This window comes from Gasterosteus aculeatus, chromosome 1 (genome assembly GCF_964276395.1).
Source record: "Gasterosteus aculeatus chromosome 1, fGasAcu3.hap1.1, whole genome shotgun sequence".
In the NCBI taxonomy this organism is placed as follows: Eukaryota; Metazoa; Chordata; class Actinopteri; order Perciformes; family Gasterosteidae; genus Gasterosteus; species Gasterosteus aculeatus.
Genome location: NC_135688.1, coordinates 29,385,439 through 29,401,815, shown reverse-complemented (window position 1 = coordinate 29,401,815; position 16,377 = coordinate 29,385,439). Strand labels below are relative to the sequence as shown.

Below are 16,377 nucleotides of genomic sequence, written 5' to 3'. Positions count from 1 at the left end.
ATTGTTTAATTCGGGTATCATTGTACCGAAACTGTTTCCTTAAAAAAAAAGTTCATAGAACAATTTGCATATTGTTTTGAATCTCATCTTCTGGAATTTCATCTGCGAATGTTAGTGTTGCACCTCAACATGTAATCAAGATCTATAAATACGCAATTAACATAGATTCTCTTTCATTTTTACCTCAACCGTATCCATAGATGAAGCGTATAATATAGAACAAACATTTTTACAGTTGGTTGATCAAGATTATATCATTTATTTCAACAGGAAAAAAAATCATAATAAAGCATGTTACAAAAATATAACTTGATTTTGTTAGGCAAACTAACATCACATCAAAAATAATAGTCCTTGAAAAATAACAATTTCAAGTATTATCAACCTTTGAAAGACAAATGTCCCACTTGCATGCCTTGCAACAAAAACACTGTTTTAATAATTTGCTAGGACATAAGAGCACCGGGGCTCTCCCATATTTCATCATCATACGCATTAAAAGCAGATCTGGTTTCATCAGTGCCGGTGGAATTGGTGCCGTCTCTCACAGCGGTCTCTTCGGCGTTTCCGATGCAGCGTCTGGCAGCCGGCTCCGCGCTTGCTGCCGAGTTCACGGGACGATCCTCACGCGGTTCTGTACACGTGTGCAGATACGGCTCGACTACGACAGCCGCACTCGCTTCCAAGTCCTCCTGAAACCCATCATCTGTTGAACTTCTCGCCGCGCTAAGCGGAGGAGCAAACCGAGCCGGGGTTTTAGCCGACGGCTGTTCCTGCCTCTCTGCACGCTCGCCGGTTGAGATCAGTGGTGTGACCCTATCCTCTGTCGCCCTCTGGTCCTGAGGTCCGTTCTCCAGGCCAAAGAACTTGTTTCGGACTACGTAGCGCACGCACTGCAGGAGGACGTTTCTCTCGTGGCGGATATCTGAGGCCAGTAACTAAGCAGAGGGAAAGAAAAAAGAAGCTGCATTATCTGCATAGTCTACATTTAAATAATCACTTCATTACCGTCATCTAGAATCCTGTGTAATGTTTGTGAAATAATACCATCTCGAGTAGAGTGGGACGACGCGACTGCGGCGTGTCTTGGTGTCCTCCCCTTCCTCCTCGTCCTCGCCCCCCTCGTCCTCTTCCTCTTCCTCTTCTGCCGTTAGGAGTGTGAAGGGCCTGTGTAACCTGCGAGGAGGTTTCCGGGCCTCTACAAGGCCCTCTGTCCTGAAACCCGTGTGGTTTGGAGTTTAGGAGAGCCTGGTTTTCTTGCACAAGGTCTTTGGCTCTCTGAATAGGGACGGCTGAAATACAAGAAAAAGAATAATGATCGATTTTAAGTGTATTTTATTCCTGTTACATGTTATATCCCAATTTGGATATCGTCTTTCCATGAACACAAAACGTCTAACTATAATATTGTTTAATATCATAATAACCCCATAATTCTTTCTCTGGGCCTGAAAATTAAACGTTATAACCAGAGATGTTTCACTGCAGTTGTTAATAACACGGGTAAATGTGTGTAATTTCCATCTTTTCTGTCTGTAAACTTCAAAAATCATCAAAGTGGTAGTTATTTGTGAACATTACACTGCTGCGCAAGAAGACATAACATAAACTTGTAGAGTTTTCTATACAGTTATATTGGGGCGGCACACTGTCAGATGGCACCCAATCACAAGTCATTTAAGTCTTTCCCATAGGACAGGTCTAAACCTTGTTATTTTAGCAAAGAAACTAAATGTGTTATGCATCTTATTTACACAACGGCATGTCATTTCTGTCTCTACATGGGCACGCGTCTACAACTCTCCCCTGACCTCTGTATCACGCATGCCGTTGACGCATGAGTTCCGCATCGATGCGCACACACACACACACACACACACACAACAGGTGAGCACACCCCCACTGGCGGACAGAGAGATCGTCGATAACTAACGGTCTGTTTTTAGGGAGGCGTTAAACTTGCCTTCAGGTTCCTCGTCACTTTCACTCATGGAGCCATAGTTGGCTACCAGAGAGCCCAGAGCGGAGCTCATCTTTTTGGGAGCCACGACCATGCCGCCGGGCCTGGACTCGGGGCCCGGGTCCTCTCGGTCGGAATCTTGATGCACACGAGAAACACACATTAATTACCTCTACGGTAAAGTTATTTCCACATTATATGACATATTTTTGGGGATAGCTGACTGCCTACGTTTGATGGCTGCGCTCTGCACATCAGATGAGTCACTCACCATGATCACTGCTGGCCAGCGCTGCCAGTGGATCTCTGTCCCTCTGAGGCTGGGCGGTGGGGGCAGGTCCTCCCGTGGCACTGGTGTCGGATGGGTGAGGGCCTCCAGGGTGACGCCCGCTGTTCCCCCAGCCACGGCCCCGCCCTCTGCCTCTCATCCGCCTGCGGGTCAAATATTCAAGGTTAGGATTTAGAGCGGATACACTAAGCAAGTGAAAATATTCTCTTGACTATTAACGACAAGAGAAAACACTAGAAAAGGCACCATGCATTTGTACATTTACCCAAACTGAGCCGTCTCCAGAACGGCTCCCGACTCCTCCCGCTCCGCCATCACTTTCTTCCTCTTGTCCATATTCTGAAGTGTTGGATAGTTCCTGTAAAGTCAAATTAATATTATTGCGTTTTTTCTTATTTCAAATAGGCATCTTATTCACAATCTATGTACAAACCCCACATCGAAAATGTGGATCACCTCACAACACAATAAGTAGTTCAGGGATAAATAACAATGGAATCAGAATACTGACTTGCGCCTCTCGTCTCTCCATTTCATGATCTCGTCCGGTGTGTCCAGCTTGATTCTTTTAGCGCCCGGTGCATGGTTCTACGATTAGACATAAAAAAAAAACGACTGATATATTGACAAAAGGAAAACACAGAGTTTCAGATTCACAGAGAGTTATTTCACTTACGTTTTTCCAGTGGATGCTGACTAGTTTTTCATGAGCCATGAAGCTGCAGTCTAGCACAGAACACTACGAAAAACAATTGATGGAGGTAGTCAATGGAATTGTATACACAATCAGCAACTAAACAGTAATCTCTGTATAATGTATCATTTTGTAAAGGTGTATTAAATTACCTTGACATGTTGAGAAACATGCTCGTCGTACTTCTCCTGGTTTTTGAAGCCGCGGTCACAGGTGTCGCAAAAATAGGAATACTCTGGTTCTTTCTTGTTTTTCTGCTGTGGATTACAAAAGGATCAGCTGTAGCTGGACTTATTCTCACTACGCTACTGCAGTCAAGGTCATGATTTAAGTGGTGATGTCCCAAGTACCTTTTTCCCATGATTGTTGGGAGGTCCGTAACCCTGTCTCCCCCCTCGATGCCATCCGCGACCAAAGTTTTGACCTGAAGACAGGGGTGAAGTTAGAGGCACGACAGCGTAACAAAAAACATCACCTGTTCAATCTTGGGGGAACTCCGACAGTTTTACACATCAAGCTTGGTTTAGTACGGGGAGAACCGGTCCCCCGTGACCCTGATGGTGTCATTGAGAAGTCATCTGCGTTATTTCAGCTTGGGCTTGGTGTGTCTCATTTTTTGACAATAAATTGCAGGATCATCCCTTTAATAATTCCCCACAGTGTTTTAAAATATTGGTTTGTCTATGAAAAGTCACGACTAACATGGTCATAATGGGAGACACATTCATTCCTCATAGTTGTATTACTTCAGGAACAAATGCACCCTGTAATACTAACACAGACAACACTTAAAGACCAATGGGATATTGCTGACACCCAGACTGCCTTTTGATTGGGATATAAATGTGATATTTGCAGATCCCCGTGTTTTCAATATGACCATTGCACATAATAGACAACTCACCGTGTGGACGTTTATGTCCATAGTTTCCACGACCCGGCGGGGAACCAAACCCCGCGGCGGCCCCGTGTTGCCAGCCGGCCTGGCCGCTGTGGTCCCAGACGGGCTCGGAGGACGTGTCGCCCCAGCTCCACATGCTCGGGTGGAAGCCGCTCGCGTGCTGCTGCTGGTCTGGGATGGTACCCGGGGGGGGGCAGCCGAAGTCCGGCGGAGGGTAGTGTCCCTGGTCGTTCATACTTCGCGCTTGAGGCCTTTCTTCGCAACGCCGATAAAGTATATTTCAAGTAATTGTAGGTTTTTCTTGCCGCGCTGCTCTCACATGTGCATGTTTTGCTCGCGTTTCAAATACGTCACTTCCGCGCGAGCAGGAAGTACATAAAACAGATGAACACAACCAAAAGAATAAAATGAACGCCATCCACTAGCTTATAGTTGTCTCGAAGTCGAATAAACCGTGCTCCTCTGCAACGATCTTTACAACCCTTTTGTGGGTTTTAGGTTTAATTAAAAGTAGTATTTCCCCAAGCCAGTATGCGTGGGAGGTTTCTCGCGAGATTTAGCTTGTCGTATTTGAGGTTGCCAGGTTGTGGAGAAAAAACAGCGTGGAATTTATTTAATACATACATATATATATATTAAGTTACTGGACTCACGATTTGCTTGGACCCTCCCACGCCCCAAATAAATCATGCAATTAATGTCATACGGTAGGTGGCTTGTTTTCTGACACCCAATCCACTGATTGTTTTACTTTGCGTTAATTATTTTGTAACATATACAACATGCAGGTTAAAATTATTAAATACCCATTGAGTGGATATTTGCTATAAACCATATTCCACACTGGGTTGTTTCAAAATCAGCTAAAAAAAACATTACAGTGATTTCGGGGGATATCGAATCGAGGGAAATGGCAACCCAGCGGCTTCCTGGTGCCCTCCTCTCGGCGCAGCGGCGTGGAGTCTCAGAAGCCCGCACGCGCTCCACTCAGAGGCTGCTAAGATTGTGCAAAGTAACCGAGCTGCAGCCAACATGCTCGTTTTATTCGAGACCGCCGCTGGATACGCGATATTCAAGGTATTTGTATACTCTTCTGTCTCGTGTCACGTACTGAATGAATGTGTTTTCCGTTTTCACGTGTTTTACTCGTTAGCAATCCGCGTTAGCTTAGCCTCGTGGCGAGCTACCCACGCGCACCTCGCTTCACTTGTATGTAACGTTAACGGTAGTGAAATATAATCAGTAATGTTTTTGTCGGTACTCGAACACGTGAACGGGAGTTTTTAACATTTTCCTTGTGACGCAATGAGTGTTTTCGTGACGTTTAGCGTTAAACTTAAGCAGCTCGGCAGTGTGAAGGCCCCGTAACCACGTGTGCAAGGAGAGGCTGAGTGAATTTAAGCGTGTCTTGCTTCCCACAAGACAACGTTCACATCCATAAAGTATTTAAAAAAAAAATACGTGCCTATGTATGATCACTGCCAATTTCCGAGGGGATCATTTTAGCAACAAATCTAAAGACCTCTTAGGTGCTTTCCAGACCATTGTTTAAAATCGAATGAATGAAACTGATTATCTGTTCTATTTTAGGTCCTCGATGAAGCCAGGCTGCAAGAAGTTGACAGCCTCTACAAGGAGTTTTTAACTCCCGAGAAGGCAAACAAAATGTAGGTGCAGAATCTAACGTTAGCTCATGTGATTCTGTGTACTCGTGTGACACGTTGGATGTCTGATGTCTGTTTTTTGTGCCCCATTAGTGTGAAACTGAAGCACTTTGAGAAGTTTCAGGACACCACAGAGGCCTTAGCAGGTAACGTGATTTGCGAATAGTACAGTAGACTAACACGAATGAATCAGATGTTAACAATTCCACCTTAGTTATATTCAACTGAGTTTATCCATTTGCTTATTTTGATGTTTTAATGTGTGTTCCAAACCCCAGCTGCCACGGCCCTAACCGAAGGGAAAATTGGCAAGAGTTTGAAGAAAGTGTTGAAGAAGGTCGTGGCAAAGGATGCTCACGAGCAGCTGGCCATCAGCGATGCAAAGCTTGGTGGTGTCATTAAAGTCAGTAACTACATTTTTACGCAAATCAACAGAATTCATCAGGTCACCAGAGTTCCTGATGTTAAATGGCTGGGGTGTTTGTTTTTAGGAAAAGATGGACCTCACCTGTGTCCACAACTCTACTGTGGCTGAGCTAATGAGGTGCATCAGGGGTCAGATGGAGAACCTCATCACTGGGCTCCCACCCAAGGAGATTAGCGCCATGTCCCTTGGATTAGCTCACAGGTAAGTGGCCCACAGCAGCAATTTACACGCGAGCACAGGAATTTGAAATGCGGTGCGACGTCTGAAATAACTCGAACTCTTTTCTATGTTCTCCAGTTTATCCCGCTACAAGCTGAAGTTCAGTCCAGACAAAGTGGACACTATGATTGTGCAGGCCATCTGTAAGTTGTGTTATTCATAAGGCATCAAAAGCACAATACTTACCAACCACACTTCTATTATTAAATGAAAAGATCCTTTGTTAGTGGAATAAGGCAACTATCAGTCAGCTTCATTGTCGACTGAACGTTGTGTATTTGAATATGCAATATTTCTTGCTGTTGTCTCTTCAGCTCTTTTGGATGACCTGGACAAGGAGCTAAACAACTACATTATGCGCTGCAGAGAGTGGTACGGATGGCACTTTCCAGAGTTGGGAAAGGTTGTGACTGACAACTTGATCTACTGCAAAGCTGTACGCAAAATAGGTAAAATAATTTGCGCTATTTAACTAGTTAAAGGAGCATGGCACAGCTGCAACGTTATGGGGATTTAAAGCATTGAAAATGACAAAGTCTGCTACGCTGAGTCACTAATGGGGGCAAACCGTGTCCAGTGTCTGATGCAACATGTCCCTCGTGTTTCCTAGGTGACCGCACAAACGTTGCCGGCTCCGATCTGTCAGAAATCCTCCCAGAGGAAATCGAGGCAGAGGTCAAATTGGCTGCGGAGATCTCCATGGGAACCGAAGTGTCTGAGCAGGACATCGGCAACATCAGGCACCTCTGCGATCAGGTTTGTCTCTTTCTCACGGTTTAGTATCTGAGCTCTCGGGCGACCGTTGTGATGATAATGGCTTGCTGTCTTTACCCTGAAACAAATCATGTGGGTTTTCAGTCACTACCTCATCTGAACAGTCGCAGCTCCTGCTCTCGTCTCCACGACCGCTCTGACCAATAACCTGCCACCGGTTGTAATGTCGTATACTTTTCTTTTTTTTTCCTTTTCTGCAGGTGATTGATATCACAGAGTACCGAACTCAGCTGTACGACTACCTGAAGAACCGAATGACGGCCATCGCCCCCAACCTGACCGTGATGGTGGGAGAGCTGGTCGGAGCCCGTCTCATCTCGCATGCAGGTGAGTCTCGGAGGAAAGGCAGCATAAAAACCTGCCGAGCGGTGATGATGACGACATGATGTCGCTTTCACTGAACAAGCCTGATGCTTTTAAGTCACTACCTCTTCTGAGCTCGTGTAGACCGGCCCAGCGAGCCGGCACCGGTGAGAGCCGCTCGTTAACTCGTCTTTCCTATTGCTGCCAGGTTCCCTTCTGAATCTGGCCAAGCATCCAGCCTCCACCGTGCAGATCCTCGGAGCAGAGAAGGCTCTGTTCAGGGCCCTGAAGACTCGCAAAGACACACCCAAGTACGGTCTCATCTACCATGCCTCCCTGGTGGGCCAGACCAGTGCTAAGAATAAGGGCAAGGTAAGTCCAGGAGAACGTGTGTCAGGACTACGTATGTATCCTGTCCAGGGATTAGAGAATGAACATGGGTGTTTCTTTCTTCATGTATCCAGATCTCCAGAATGCTGGCAGCTAAAGCGGCGCTGGCCATTCGCTACGACGCCCTGGGAGAAGACACGAATGCAGAGATGGGAGTGGAGAACCGAGCGAAGCTGGAGATCAGGCTGCGCCATCTGGAGGAGAAAGGAGTAAGTGTAACTACAAGAGAAAGATGTCTCCTACTTTAGTCAGATTTGGGGCTCAAATGTCGCTGTAGACCGTATGTCATTGTATAATTTTATCACAATATGATTCCATTGAAAGATAATAAATTGTCACATTACCAGCCCTACAAACGGGTTGGTCAATATTTAGGTATCGGATGTCTGCAGTATGCTGTTATGTTTCGTAACGATTGCTTTTTCCTCTCAGATCAGACGAATCAGCGGAACGGGCAAAGCAATGGCAAAGGCCGACAAATACCAGCACAAGAGGTAAATACTCCACGGATCCTTTCCTGACACAACCCCACATACAAACATGAACGGCGTTAAATACCCTTTCGTTTCTCCACAGTGAAGTGAGAATTTACGATCCGTCTGGCGATTCCACCATTCCCTCCACCTCAAAGAAGAGGAAGTTGGAGGAGATGGAGGAGGCTGAAGAGCCCGTAACACCGGCAGTCAAATCCAAAAAGGCAAAAAAGCAAACCGTACAAGAAGGTTGGTAGAATAAAAAAAAAAATACCATGCAGAGGCAACCCACTCACAAATGGAGATTATGATGCTAACCATGTTTTCCCTCCCGCTGTGTTTTTAGTAGTAGAAGAAGAAGAGGAGGAGGCAGAAGAGCAGACGCCCAAGAAAAAGAAGAAGAAAAAGGTCAAGAAAGAGGAGGAACCAGAAGTGGAAGAGGTAGCCGTCACAAAGGTAGGGATCTGTTAAAGCTTGGTCCACACAGCATGCCGACGAGCTTTCCTGTGTTTGGAATAGAGCCGGCATTCGTTGTGTTGACTTCTTTTGTCTCTCCAGTCAACAGAAAAGAAAAAGAAGAAGAAAAAGAAAATCCAGGAGGAAGAAGATGATGACTGAAATGGTGGCGACTGTATATATTTCATTTTAGTTTAGTTTTTATCTCCTTTTACTTTTGTGTCATACATTTATATCAAAGGGGCAATGCTGTATAGCTGCCCGTTTCCATAGATCATTAAAAAAAATCCAGCTTTTAATAAACGTCCGCAATATGCGGTTAAAACCAGTAGATTTCCAGTTATTGAATAAGTGGAAAATGTAAATATTTTTCTTACTAAGTTCTATCCTGGTTTGACATTTTTGGTTGAAATATAAACAAACTTGCATTAGACATGTATTAAATTCAGCAAAATCACCCTTTCTATTGTGACAAAGCCCTGGTGTAATAAACGTCTTTTGTTACAATTTTGCTCAGTATTTCATAAAGGACTCAAACTGCAGTGGATGGTAACTGGTCAAACAAGTCAATTTAATCCATGAATTTGATTGTAAGACAAGTTTTAATACGCCATGGATAGTCATTTGAATGTGAGAGAACCCACGTAGACACTGGGAGACCATGCAGACTCCATACAGGGAGCCCAGTTTCATGGACAAATGATTTATATTTTAAGCATTCTAACCCAAAACCAGTGTAAAATCATCAAAACATATTTAATGTATAGACAGTTTCCACAAGTCATGTGCCAGCCTACTCAAAGGTCTTTTGGAGCAGGAATATGTATGTAAACGATCATCTTTGGCACCACAAGAATACAACCATTGACGCTCAAACAGTGATTATCAGGTGACCCGGTGCACCATGTACCTCTACGAAAGAGCGCAGACTTAATATTGAACATGTTTTTCCAACAACCAATTAGGGTAAATATTTGCAATATACACAGACCATTGCATTACCAAAAGGATTTAACAGTCTTGAGTTTGAATTTCCAAAAACATAACTGCCTCAGAGGTCTCTACAATGTGAACAGATATGAGATCAGTAATCAGGAAACAATTCTTATGTCAGACATACAAGGAATTTCACTTGGTGGTTGGTGCATAACAGCAGACAGTTTGACAAGACAACATAGAGCAAGAGAAATAAAATATAAGATAAAATCCGGGACATAGGGAGAGCAACCGGCGGGGCTCCTTGCCCTCAGGATGGACAGATATATTTATATATATATATATACATGTAATAGATGTCATGTGTACAGAATGAACATGTTAGTGTAGCTTGGAATTATAATAGTTGCCCAGGGTGTCAAAAAGACCACAGCTGGAGGCACGACCACCGTCCAGGTGTAGCCATTATATTACATTACATGTCATTTAGCTGACGCTTTTATCCAAAGCGACTTTCAATAAGTGCATTCAACCACAGGGATACAAACTCAGAAGAACAAGAAACAAGTGCAATTTCCTCAAATAAGCCAAATTACAATTTGCTATAGATAAGTGGCGTTACAAGTACACTTTAAGTGCTACAGTTAGTGTGTTAGTGGAGGTAGAGTCTGAAGAGGTGTGTCTTTAGTCTGAAGATGTGAAGGCTCTCTGTGGTCCTGGTGTCTTCAGAGCTCGTTCCACCATTTCGGAGCAGGACAGCAAAGAGTCGAGATCTAGTCGAGTGTTTTGCTCTCAGTGAGGAGGAACAAGCAGTTTATCAGATGCAGAGCGGAGAGTGCGTGTCGGGATGTCGGGTTTGACCATGTCCTGGATGTAAGCTGGACCCCATCCATTCACAGCACGGTACGTGAGCACCAATGTTTTGAACTGGATGTGGGCAGCCACTGGAAGCCAGTGAAGAGGGCGGAGGAGTGGAGGAGTGTGGGAGAATTTAGGAAGGTTAAAGACCAGTCGAGCTGCTGCGTTCTGGATGAGCTGCAGAGGTCGAATGGCGGTAGCAGGAGACCTTCCAGGAGAGCGTTGCAGTAGTCCAGGCGTGAGATGACAAGAGCCTGAATCAGTACCTGCGCTGCCTTCTGAGTGAGAAGGGGACGTGTTCTCCTGATGTTGTAGAGCGTGTATCTACAGGATCGTGTTGTCGCAGTGATGTTGGGAGTCAGGGAGAGTTGGCTGTCGAGTGTCACAATGAGGTTTATGGCAGTCAAAGTAGACGTTAACACGGAGTTGGCAAGTTAACAGCCATGATCTATTAAAACATGCAGCACAAAGATGAGAGAGGCAAACCAGAAGGTGTTTTCACATGAGAGGAGCTGGATAAACTGAAGGCTTTGACTCCCAGACTACTTTTTGAGACTAGGACTAGGATTTTAAATGGAATTTTACAGGAAGTCAGTGCAGAGAAGCTAAATTATGCAGAATTTATATGTATGGAAAAAGGAAGTGTTTGTAATGTACATGTCATGTATGAGTTAGTTCCAGCAAAGATATATCTGAAATATCTGTGGTGCTGCGGGCAAGGAAATACCAGCTAGTGTGATTCAATCATTAGATAGCTGTAGTTGCAGGTCATCCAGTATTTTATGTCCCTTAAGAAAAAGTTTTCGTCTGGTTTGATTGATAAATATAATCAAGTTTCAGCTACACAACGATAGCTGTTTATGGAGGATAATACTGCATAATGGAAGGAAGGATTGAAACACTGAAAGCGTCCATTCTTCACGCATCACACCATAATAACTGCTTTTAATTTTGACACGTGAAGTGCATTTAGGTAGAAACACTCATTTTGACACACGTGTGTAATGTATCGTTATCCGGCAGCGTTGTTGGTCGCTGCTGACGCCAGGCATTACTAGACGAGCGTCGATCTGGATCATCGATTGACTAACCGTACTCGACTGGAATTCCTCGTTTTCGTACCACATGGCTTCACTGCACGAGAGTCGTTCGTGTTATGAAGGAGCAGATTAACTAGGTAGCCATATCCCAGATTTCTATTGCTTTTGGTACGTTGGGGAAATATACACATTTACCAAAATGTCACAATTACAAGCGAGGTTCTTCACGGAAAATAAAAGGTAAGCTCATGTTCCCTTCAAGAAGTAGAGGGATTGCTAGCGGGTTGCTAACAAGCTGTAGTTTAACAGTAAACTAATGTTGACTACATGCCTGTGAGACACTAATCTTACAGTTACTTACGCATGTATAATATACATTCAGTCTTGGCCTCTTTTCAACTGTTCGCTTCTTGCACGTCGCAGCCTTTTTTAGCTAACGTAGCTTAACGTTAGTTGATTTGATTTAGCTAGCTAATGCTAACGACCCCCATTTGCACCGTTTTGTGATACGGTAACTGGTGGGTGTGTGTATTTTGAAGTTGTTAACCTACAGTGTAACCTGAGAGCACACCTGTCTGTACAGGTATGTTGTAGATGACGTCCCATTCTCCATCCCTGCTGCCTCTGAAGTGCTGGAACTCAGCAATGTCATCAACAAGCTACTGGAGGCCAAGAATGGTAAGAATAAACAATAACTGAACAATAACATGTATGTATTATTAATTCTCATATATCCAGATGATCCATTGGTACTCAAATCAATTTTATGAGTTATTACAATTTAGATCCGTGCAAGTACATCTATCGATCTACAGGAAACTTTAATTTAAACCTTGTTGTTTCACAGCGTCTCACAGCAAAGTGGAGTTCGACTTCCTGGTCAGGGGTCAGTTCCTGCGAACGTCGCTGGCCACTCACATGGAAACCGAAGGCATATCAACGGTACGATCAGCGTCGCGCTCAGACCCCACTTCATCATAGTCTTTATTTTAAAATGAAGTAGAGATTGGCATAAGAGAAAGAGTTTTGGGGGAATTTAAGACTAAACCAGCAGAAGCACAAATGGGGACTGAATCGTCTCGTCTGAATTGTGTTGATATTCATGCGTCTGTGTTTCAGGAAGACGTGGTGGAGATCGAGTACGTTGAGCGGATCACAGCACCAGAGGCGGAGGAGTGCATGATGCACGATGACTGGATTAGCGCCGTGGATGCAGATGCTGAATGGTAAGATGGCACACGCCCCACACTGTCAAAGTGATCTCAAGTATTACCATTAGCATTACACCGGCAACGAAAATGTCCCATACAAAATGGAGAGGGGCGTCCTGTTACGCCGTTTTCTCTTTGTTGATGTTTGCTTGGGCTTCTTCTCCCAAGTCACGGCCGATCTAAACACGCATGTCAAGAACTGCTAATGGACTCCTAATTGCAATGGTACACACAAATAAGTAGATTGCTGAAAACATTTAGAAAAGAGACCTGAGAGGAAAAAACTAGAACAAATTTAGCCCCAAACCGAGAAATATTTGCAACATGTAATATCCTGAAGGACAATCATTGAAAGGGTCAATACACGATTAGTTACCCAGATCAAAGCCTATAAAATGATTGTACAAAATTACACATGCAGAGTATCACATGACATATACTGAGTCTTGTCCTTGTGCTATTCGTATGTTGTTGTTTTTTTATTTAAAACAAATTGTTTGTAGGATCCTCACAGGGTCGTATGACAAGACAGCCCGGATCTGGTCTGTGGAGGGCAAGGCAGTGATCACTGTGGCCGGACACACTGAAGTGGTGAAAGACGTGGCCTGGGTGAAAAGAGGTACGTGTGGGGTTGGAGTGGCGGGCAAAGCGCTCGGCTCGGCATAACGGCAGCCTTCTCCTAAAAACCAGTGTTTTGACGTTTCCGCGCAGACGGTCTGACCTCTCTGCTGCTCACGGCCTCTCTGGACCAGACCCTCCTGCTGTGGGAGTGGAACTCCGAGCAAAACAAGGTGAAAGCCCGACACTGCTGCAGGGGACACACGGCGAGCGTCGACGCGGTTGCTACGGACCCCACCGGCTCAAGGGTAAGACCGGACGGATGGTGTGGACGGATGCACAATGACCGCGACTTTGTAGGATGCGGGTTGTGAACAGTCGAATTTGGCCGAAATATTCAAAACTTTCTCTTGGGTTCTGTCGTGATTCCCAGAACGGTCCAGAATGCTACAAAACACAAACGGTTTTTTTGTCTTATGAATTGATACATTTTTAATTACAAAATCCTACTCTCCATCTTCATCATCTTTTTAAAATGCAATACAGTATTTATTGAGGGACTAATATAAGGGATTTGTCAGTTGAAGCAATTGTGTGGTTCCCCATACAGTTCTGCAGCGGCTCCTGGGACAAAATGTTGAAGATCTGGTCGGCAGGTAGGTTGCCACAGCAACTGAATCCATGTTGAGCATTACTAAATGACAAGCGATCTCCAACCAACATCCCGCCCTCCTCCCCCTCGGCAGTGCCCACGGATGAGGCGGACGTGGTCGGAGAACCCGCCGACAGACCGAGGAAGAAGCAGAAAACTCAACAGCTCGGCCTCACCAGGGTGAGTGGAATATATCACATAGAAGTCAATGCATATGTGAAGGGACATAAACAAAAAATGTGTGTTTTATGCCTCAGACCCCACTGATGACGTTGTCCGGACACAACGAGGCAGTGTCCTCCGTCCTGTGGACTGACAGTGAGGAAGTTTGCAGTGCATCATGGGACCACACCATCCGCATATGGGACATTGAGACTGGAGGAATGAAGACCACGTTGGTGAGAGAAACACATTTCAGACATGGTCCGTATGTAAAAAGGGGACATGGTCAGAGGGACTTTTGTAGTTGACCAGTAGGCCGCCGTCTGGAAGTCTTGAGTTTGGGATTCAAGCCGACACGGTCAATACGAACAAAAGAAAAGCACACACTGAAGAGTTAAAGTTACTGAGGTAAATAACATCTGAGAAGTAGGGTCATTTTCTCAGGCTTTGACACAATCGCCCCCTGATGGCCAGTGGAGAGAATGCACGTTTAAGGCCACCTAAAGGTTGCCTCCTCCTCAGTAAAGGAACTCAATTTTCCCCGCGTTTAAACGGCTTCCTTTACCCTGTGTATAAAACATATTGTTTATATTGGACTATAGTCACATTTGAATTATACGTTACAGGAAATGAACATCATGAAGCACAACGCACCAAACCCCAGCATATTAGTAACATTGCGAGAAACAACATTTTGATGTTTTTTTTTCTTCATTGCCTATTTTAATAACAACAACAACAACGTTGTCATCCTTCCTACAGACGGGCAGCAAAGTGTTCAACTGTATTTCCTACTCCCCTCTGTGTCGCCGGCTGGCCTCCGGCAGCACCGACCGGCACATCAGACTGTGGGACCCTCGAACCAAAGGTACCGCTGTGCTCCGATCATAGAGGCCTCACTCCATCATGGGAGATTTCCGGCGTCTCTCCCAGCCGTCCTTCCCCTGCGTTACAAATGTCTCTTCCCCCCCCGCCCTACAGACGGCTCGCTGGTGCAGCTGTCCCTGACGTCCCATACCGGCTGGGTCACCGCCGTGAAGTGGGCGCCGTCGCACGAGTACCAGCTGGTCTCCGGTTCCCTTGACAACCTGGTCAAACTGTGGGACACCAGAAGGTCTGTGAAGCACGGCAATATGTTACTTGATTTGTGTTCTGCAAAGAAGTCAGTAACTTATTTACACAAGGACTTTAAGGGGCAGTTTGTTTGTCAGGCCCTCGGTGGAGCAGGATATCGGGTTACTTCCTCGCTGTCTGAAGAGGCTTCCTGTCTTTGTCAGAATAAAATGGAGTTCATACAAAGTCTCTTCAGTCTACACCCACGCAAATCTGTCTTTTGTTGGTGCTGAAGGTTGGTAAGTGTTTCTCCTTTCTGGGCGAGTGAAGTTCACACGTTTCTTCCCTGTCTCCCAGCTGCAAGGCTCCTCTGTACGACCTGGCAGCCCACGAGGACAAAGTGTTCTGTGTGGACTGGACAGAAAGCGGGGTGAGATTTGTTATTAACAAAGACGATCCCAAACGGCAAGAACATTCAGCGTCGGAAAACACTGAAATCAATGTGTAACTTTCTTTCCTTTTATTTCAGCTGATGCTGAGTGGAGGTGCAGATAACAAACTGTACACCTACAGATGCTCAGCCGGTCCGACGGATGCCGGCGCGTAGGTTGGACGACGAGGACATAATGATGGACATTATCAGTGTTGTAACAGGCGACAATTCGTTTGTTTTTAGCCCCTCTCAAATTTGACACATATTTTCTTATCAACTGTTTTGTCATCCCACCCAAGAAAAACTATAAATTAATTTTGTCTCTTAAAATGTCTCTTCTATTGACGTTTCATTCATTATTGCAAGATAGTTGATTAGTTATATTTTGATGATGGCAATAGTGAACTACCCTTATAGGATGCCAAAAACCACAGTGATCAAATGAGAAATGCCCAGAAAAGGTTCAAACTTTATTAAAGTATTGTATTAGATTGTTATTGGTTGTTTCTTTACCCCCCGCTTTGTTTGATGACTGCGAATAATGATGATGGAAGTGTATCATAGTTTGGTATACAATTGTATTGTCACGGGATATCATTGTTTATGTGTCAGATATACTTCACAATGTATAATAATGTACATTATCAACGTCTTTGTTTTTTTGGTTAGCAAAAAAAAAACTTTTGGGGAACAACTTTTATCCTCAGACCGGTTTGATCAGAGAGGAATTAAAATGAAGATGTGTCACTCAGTTTGGTTTTTTTTTGCTCACCACAATATCCAAGTAAGGATTTCATTGAAAACCCGGTGAATGTGGATAGCACTGCTTTCATTGATTTCACACGCACGCATCTGCTCATCTGCCACGTGTTCTTCTGGTGTGAAAACCGCAAAACATTAAACCCAAGTTACGAGATATTCCAA

General features: G+C 44.6%; 3 protein-coding genes and 1 non-coding gene across 7 annotated transcripts; 3 read left to right on the top strand and 1 right to left on the bottom strand.

The window, feature by feature from the left end:
- Window positions 1-226: 226 nt before the first annotated feature.
- Window positions 227-4,381, bottom strand: nufip1 (nuclear FMR1 interacting protein 1). Of its 2 annotated transcripts, none has more exons than XM_040181167.2 (10): window positions 3,848-4,381; window positions 3,294-3,367; window positions 3,096-3,200; window positions 2,926-2,988; window positions 2,761-2,837; window positions 2,515-2,607; window positions 2,232-2,392; window positions 1,964-2,098; window positions 1,048-1,292; window positions 227-938 (listed from the first exon to the last, which is right to left on the bottom strand). In XM_040181167.2, exons 1-10 carry the CDS (start codon window positions 4,077-4,079, stop codon window positions 447-449), a joined length of 1,677 nt encoding a protein of 558 aa, XP_040037101.2. In that variant the 5' UTR covers window positions 4,080-4,381; the 3' UTR covers window positions 227-446. The 2 variants fall into 2 exon arrangements, with proteins under 2 accessions (XP_040037101.2, XP_040037193.2); XM_040181259.2 differs by having other exon boundaries at window positions 3,096-3,197; window positions 3,848-4,196.
- nop58 (NOP58 ribonucleoprotein homolog (yeast)) lies at window positions 3,871-9,057 on the top strand. 3 transcript variants are annotated; one of them, XM_078102371.1, is made up of 15 exons: window positions 3,871-4,921; window positions 5,435-5,511; window positions 5,602-5,654; window positions 5,787-5,911; window positions 6,000-6,136; window positions 6,233-6,297; window positions 6,469-6,603; window positions 6,765-6,910; window positions 7,129-7,255; window positions 7,440-7,603; window positions 7,696-7,830; window positions 8,054-8,115; window positions 8,198-8,343; window positions 8,444-8,550; window positions 8,653-9,057. In XM_078102371.1, the coding sequence occupies exons 1-15, from the start codon at window positions 4,877-4,879 to the stop codon at window positions 8,710-8,712; spliced, it is 1,584 nt and encodes a 527-aa protein (XP_077958497.1). In that variant the 5' UTR covers window positions 3,871-4,876; the 3' UTR covers window positions 8,713-9,057. The 3 variants fall into 3 exon arrangements, with proteins under 3 accessions (XP_077958497.1, XP_077958496.1, XP_077958495.1); XM_078102370.1 differs by having other exon boundaries at window positions 8,441-8,550; XM_078102369.1 differs by having other exon boundaries at window positions 8,438-8,550.
- On the top strand, window positions 6,951-7,035 carry LOC120830240 (small nucleolar RNA SNORD11B). The gene has a single exon (XR_005713884.2). It is a non-coding gene; the product is annotated as a small nucleolar RNA SNORD11B (small nucleolar RNA).
- Window positions 9,058-11,324: 2,267 nt separating the features above from the next.
- Window positions 11,325-16,377, top strand: wdr12 (WD repeat domain 12). The gene is made up of 13 exons (XM_040186044.2): window positions 11,325-11,624; window positions 11,968-12,062; window positions 12,232-12,326; window positions 12,504-12,610; window positions 13,099-13,214; window positions 13,307-13,461; window positions 13,764-13,809; window positions 13,900-13,985; window positions 14,063-14,203; window positions 14,730-14,835; window positions 14,949-15,081; window positions 15,378-15,450; window positions 15,550-16,377. Exons 1-13 carry the CDS (start codon window positions 11,584-11,586, stop codon window positions 15,625-15,627), a joined length of 1,272 nt encoding a protein of 423 aa, XP_040041978.2. The 5' UTR covers window positions 11,325-11,583; the 3' UTR covers window positions 15,628-16,377.

What these genes read in the sequence shown, in the direction of transcription:
- nop58 (XM_078102369.1), top strand. Translation starts at nt 4,877, where the DNA reads ATGCTCGTTTTATTCGAGACCGCCGCTGGATACGCGATATTCAAG. An exon ending in CCGTCTCATCTCGCATGCAG is followed by an intron (nt 7,256 to 7,439) that starts GTGAGTCTCGGA and finishes TATTGCTGCCAG; the next exon opens with GTTCCCTTCTGAATCTGGCC. An exon ending in GTGCTAAGAATAAGGGCAAG is followed by an intron (nt 7,604 to 7,695) that starts GTAAGTCCAGGA and finishes TCATGTATCCAG; the next exon opens with ATCTCCAGAATGCTGGCAGC.
- wdr12 (XM_040186044.2), top strand. Translation starts at nt 11,584, where the DNA reads ATGTCACAATTACAAGCGAGGTTCTTCACGGAAAATAAAAG. An exon ending in CGTGGCCTGGGTGAAAAGAG is followed by an intron (nt 13,215 to 13,306) that starts GTACGTGTGGGG and finishes GTTTCCGCGCAG; the next exon opens with ACGGTCTGACCTCTCTGCTG. An exon ending in GAGGAATGAAGACCACGTTG is followed by an intron (nt 14,204 to 14,729) that starts GTGAGAGAAACA and finishes TCCTTCCTACAG; the next exon opens with ACGGGCAGCAAAGTGTTCAA.
- nufip1 (XM_040181167.2), bottom strand. Translation starts at nt 4,079, where the DNA reads ATGAACGACCAGGGACACTACCCTCCGCCGGACTTCGGCTGCCCCCCC. An exon ending in AAGTGACGAGGAACCTGAAG is followed by an intron (nt 1,293 to 1,963) that starts GCAAGTTTAACG and finishes CTTGTATTTCAG; the next exon opens with CCGTCCCTATTCAGAGAGCC. An exon ending in GTCCCACTCTACTCGAGATG is followed by an intron (nt 939 to 1,047) that starts GTATTATTTCAC and finishes CCCTCTGCTTAG; the next exon opens with TTACTGGCCTCAGATATCCG.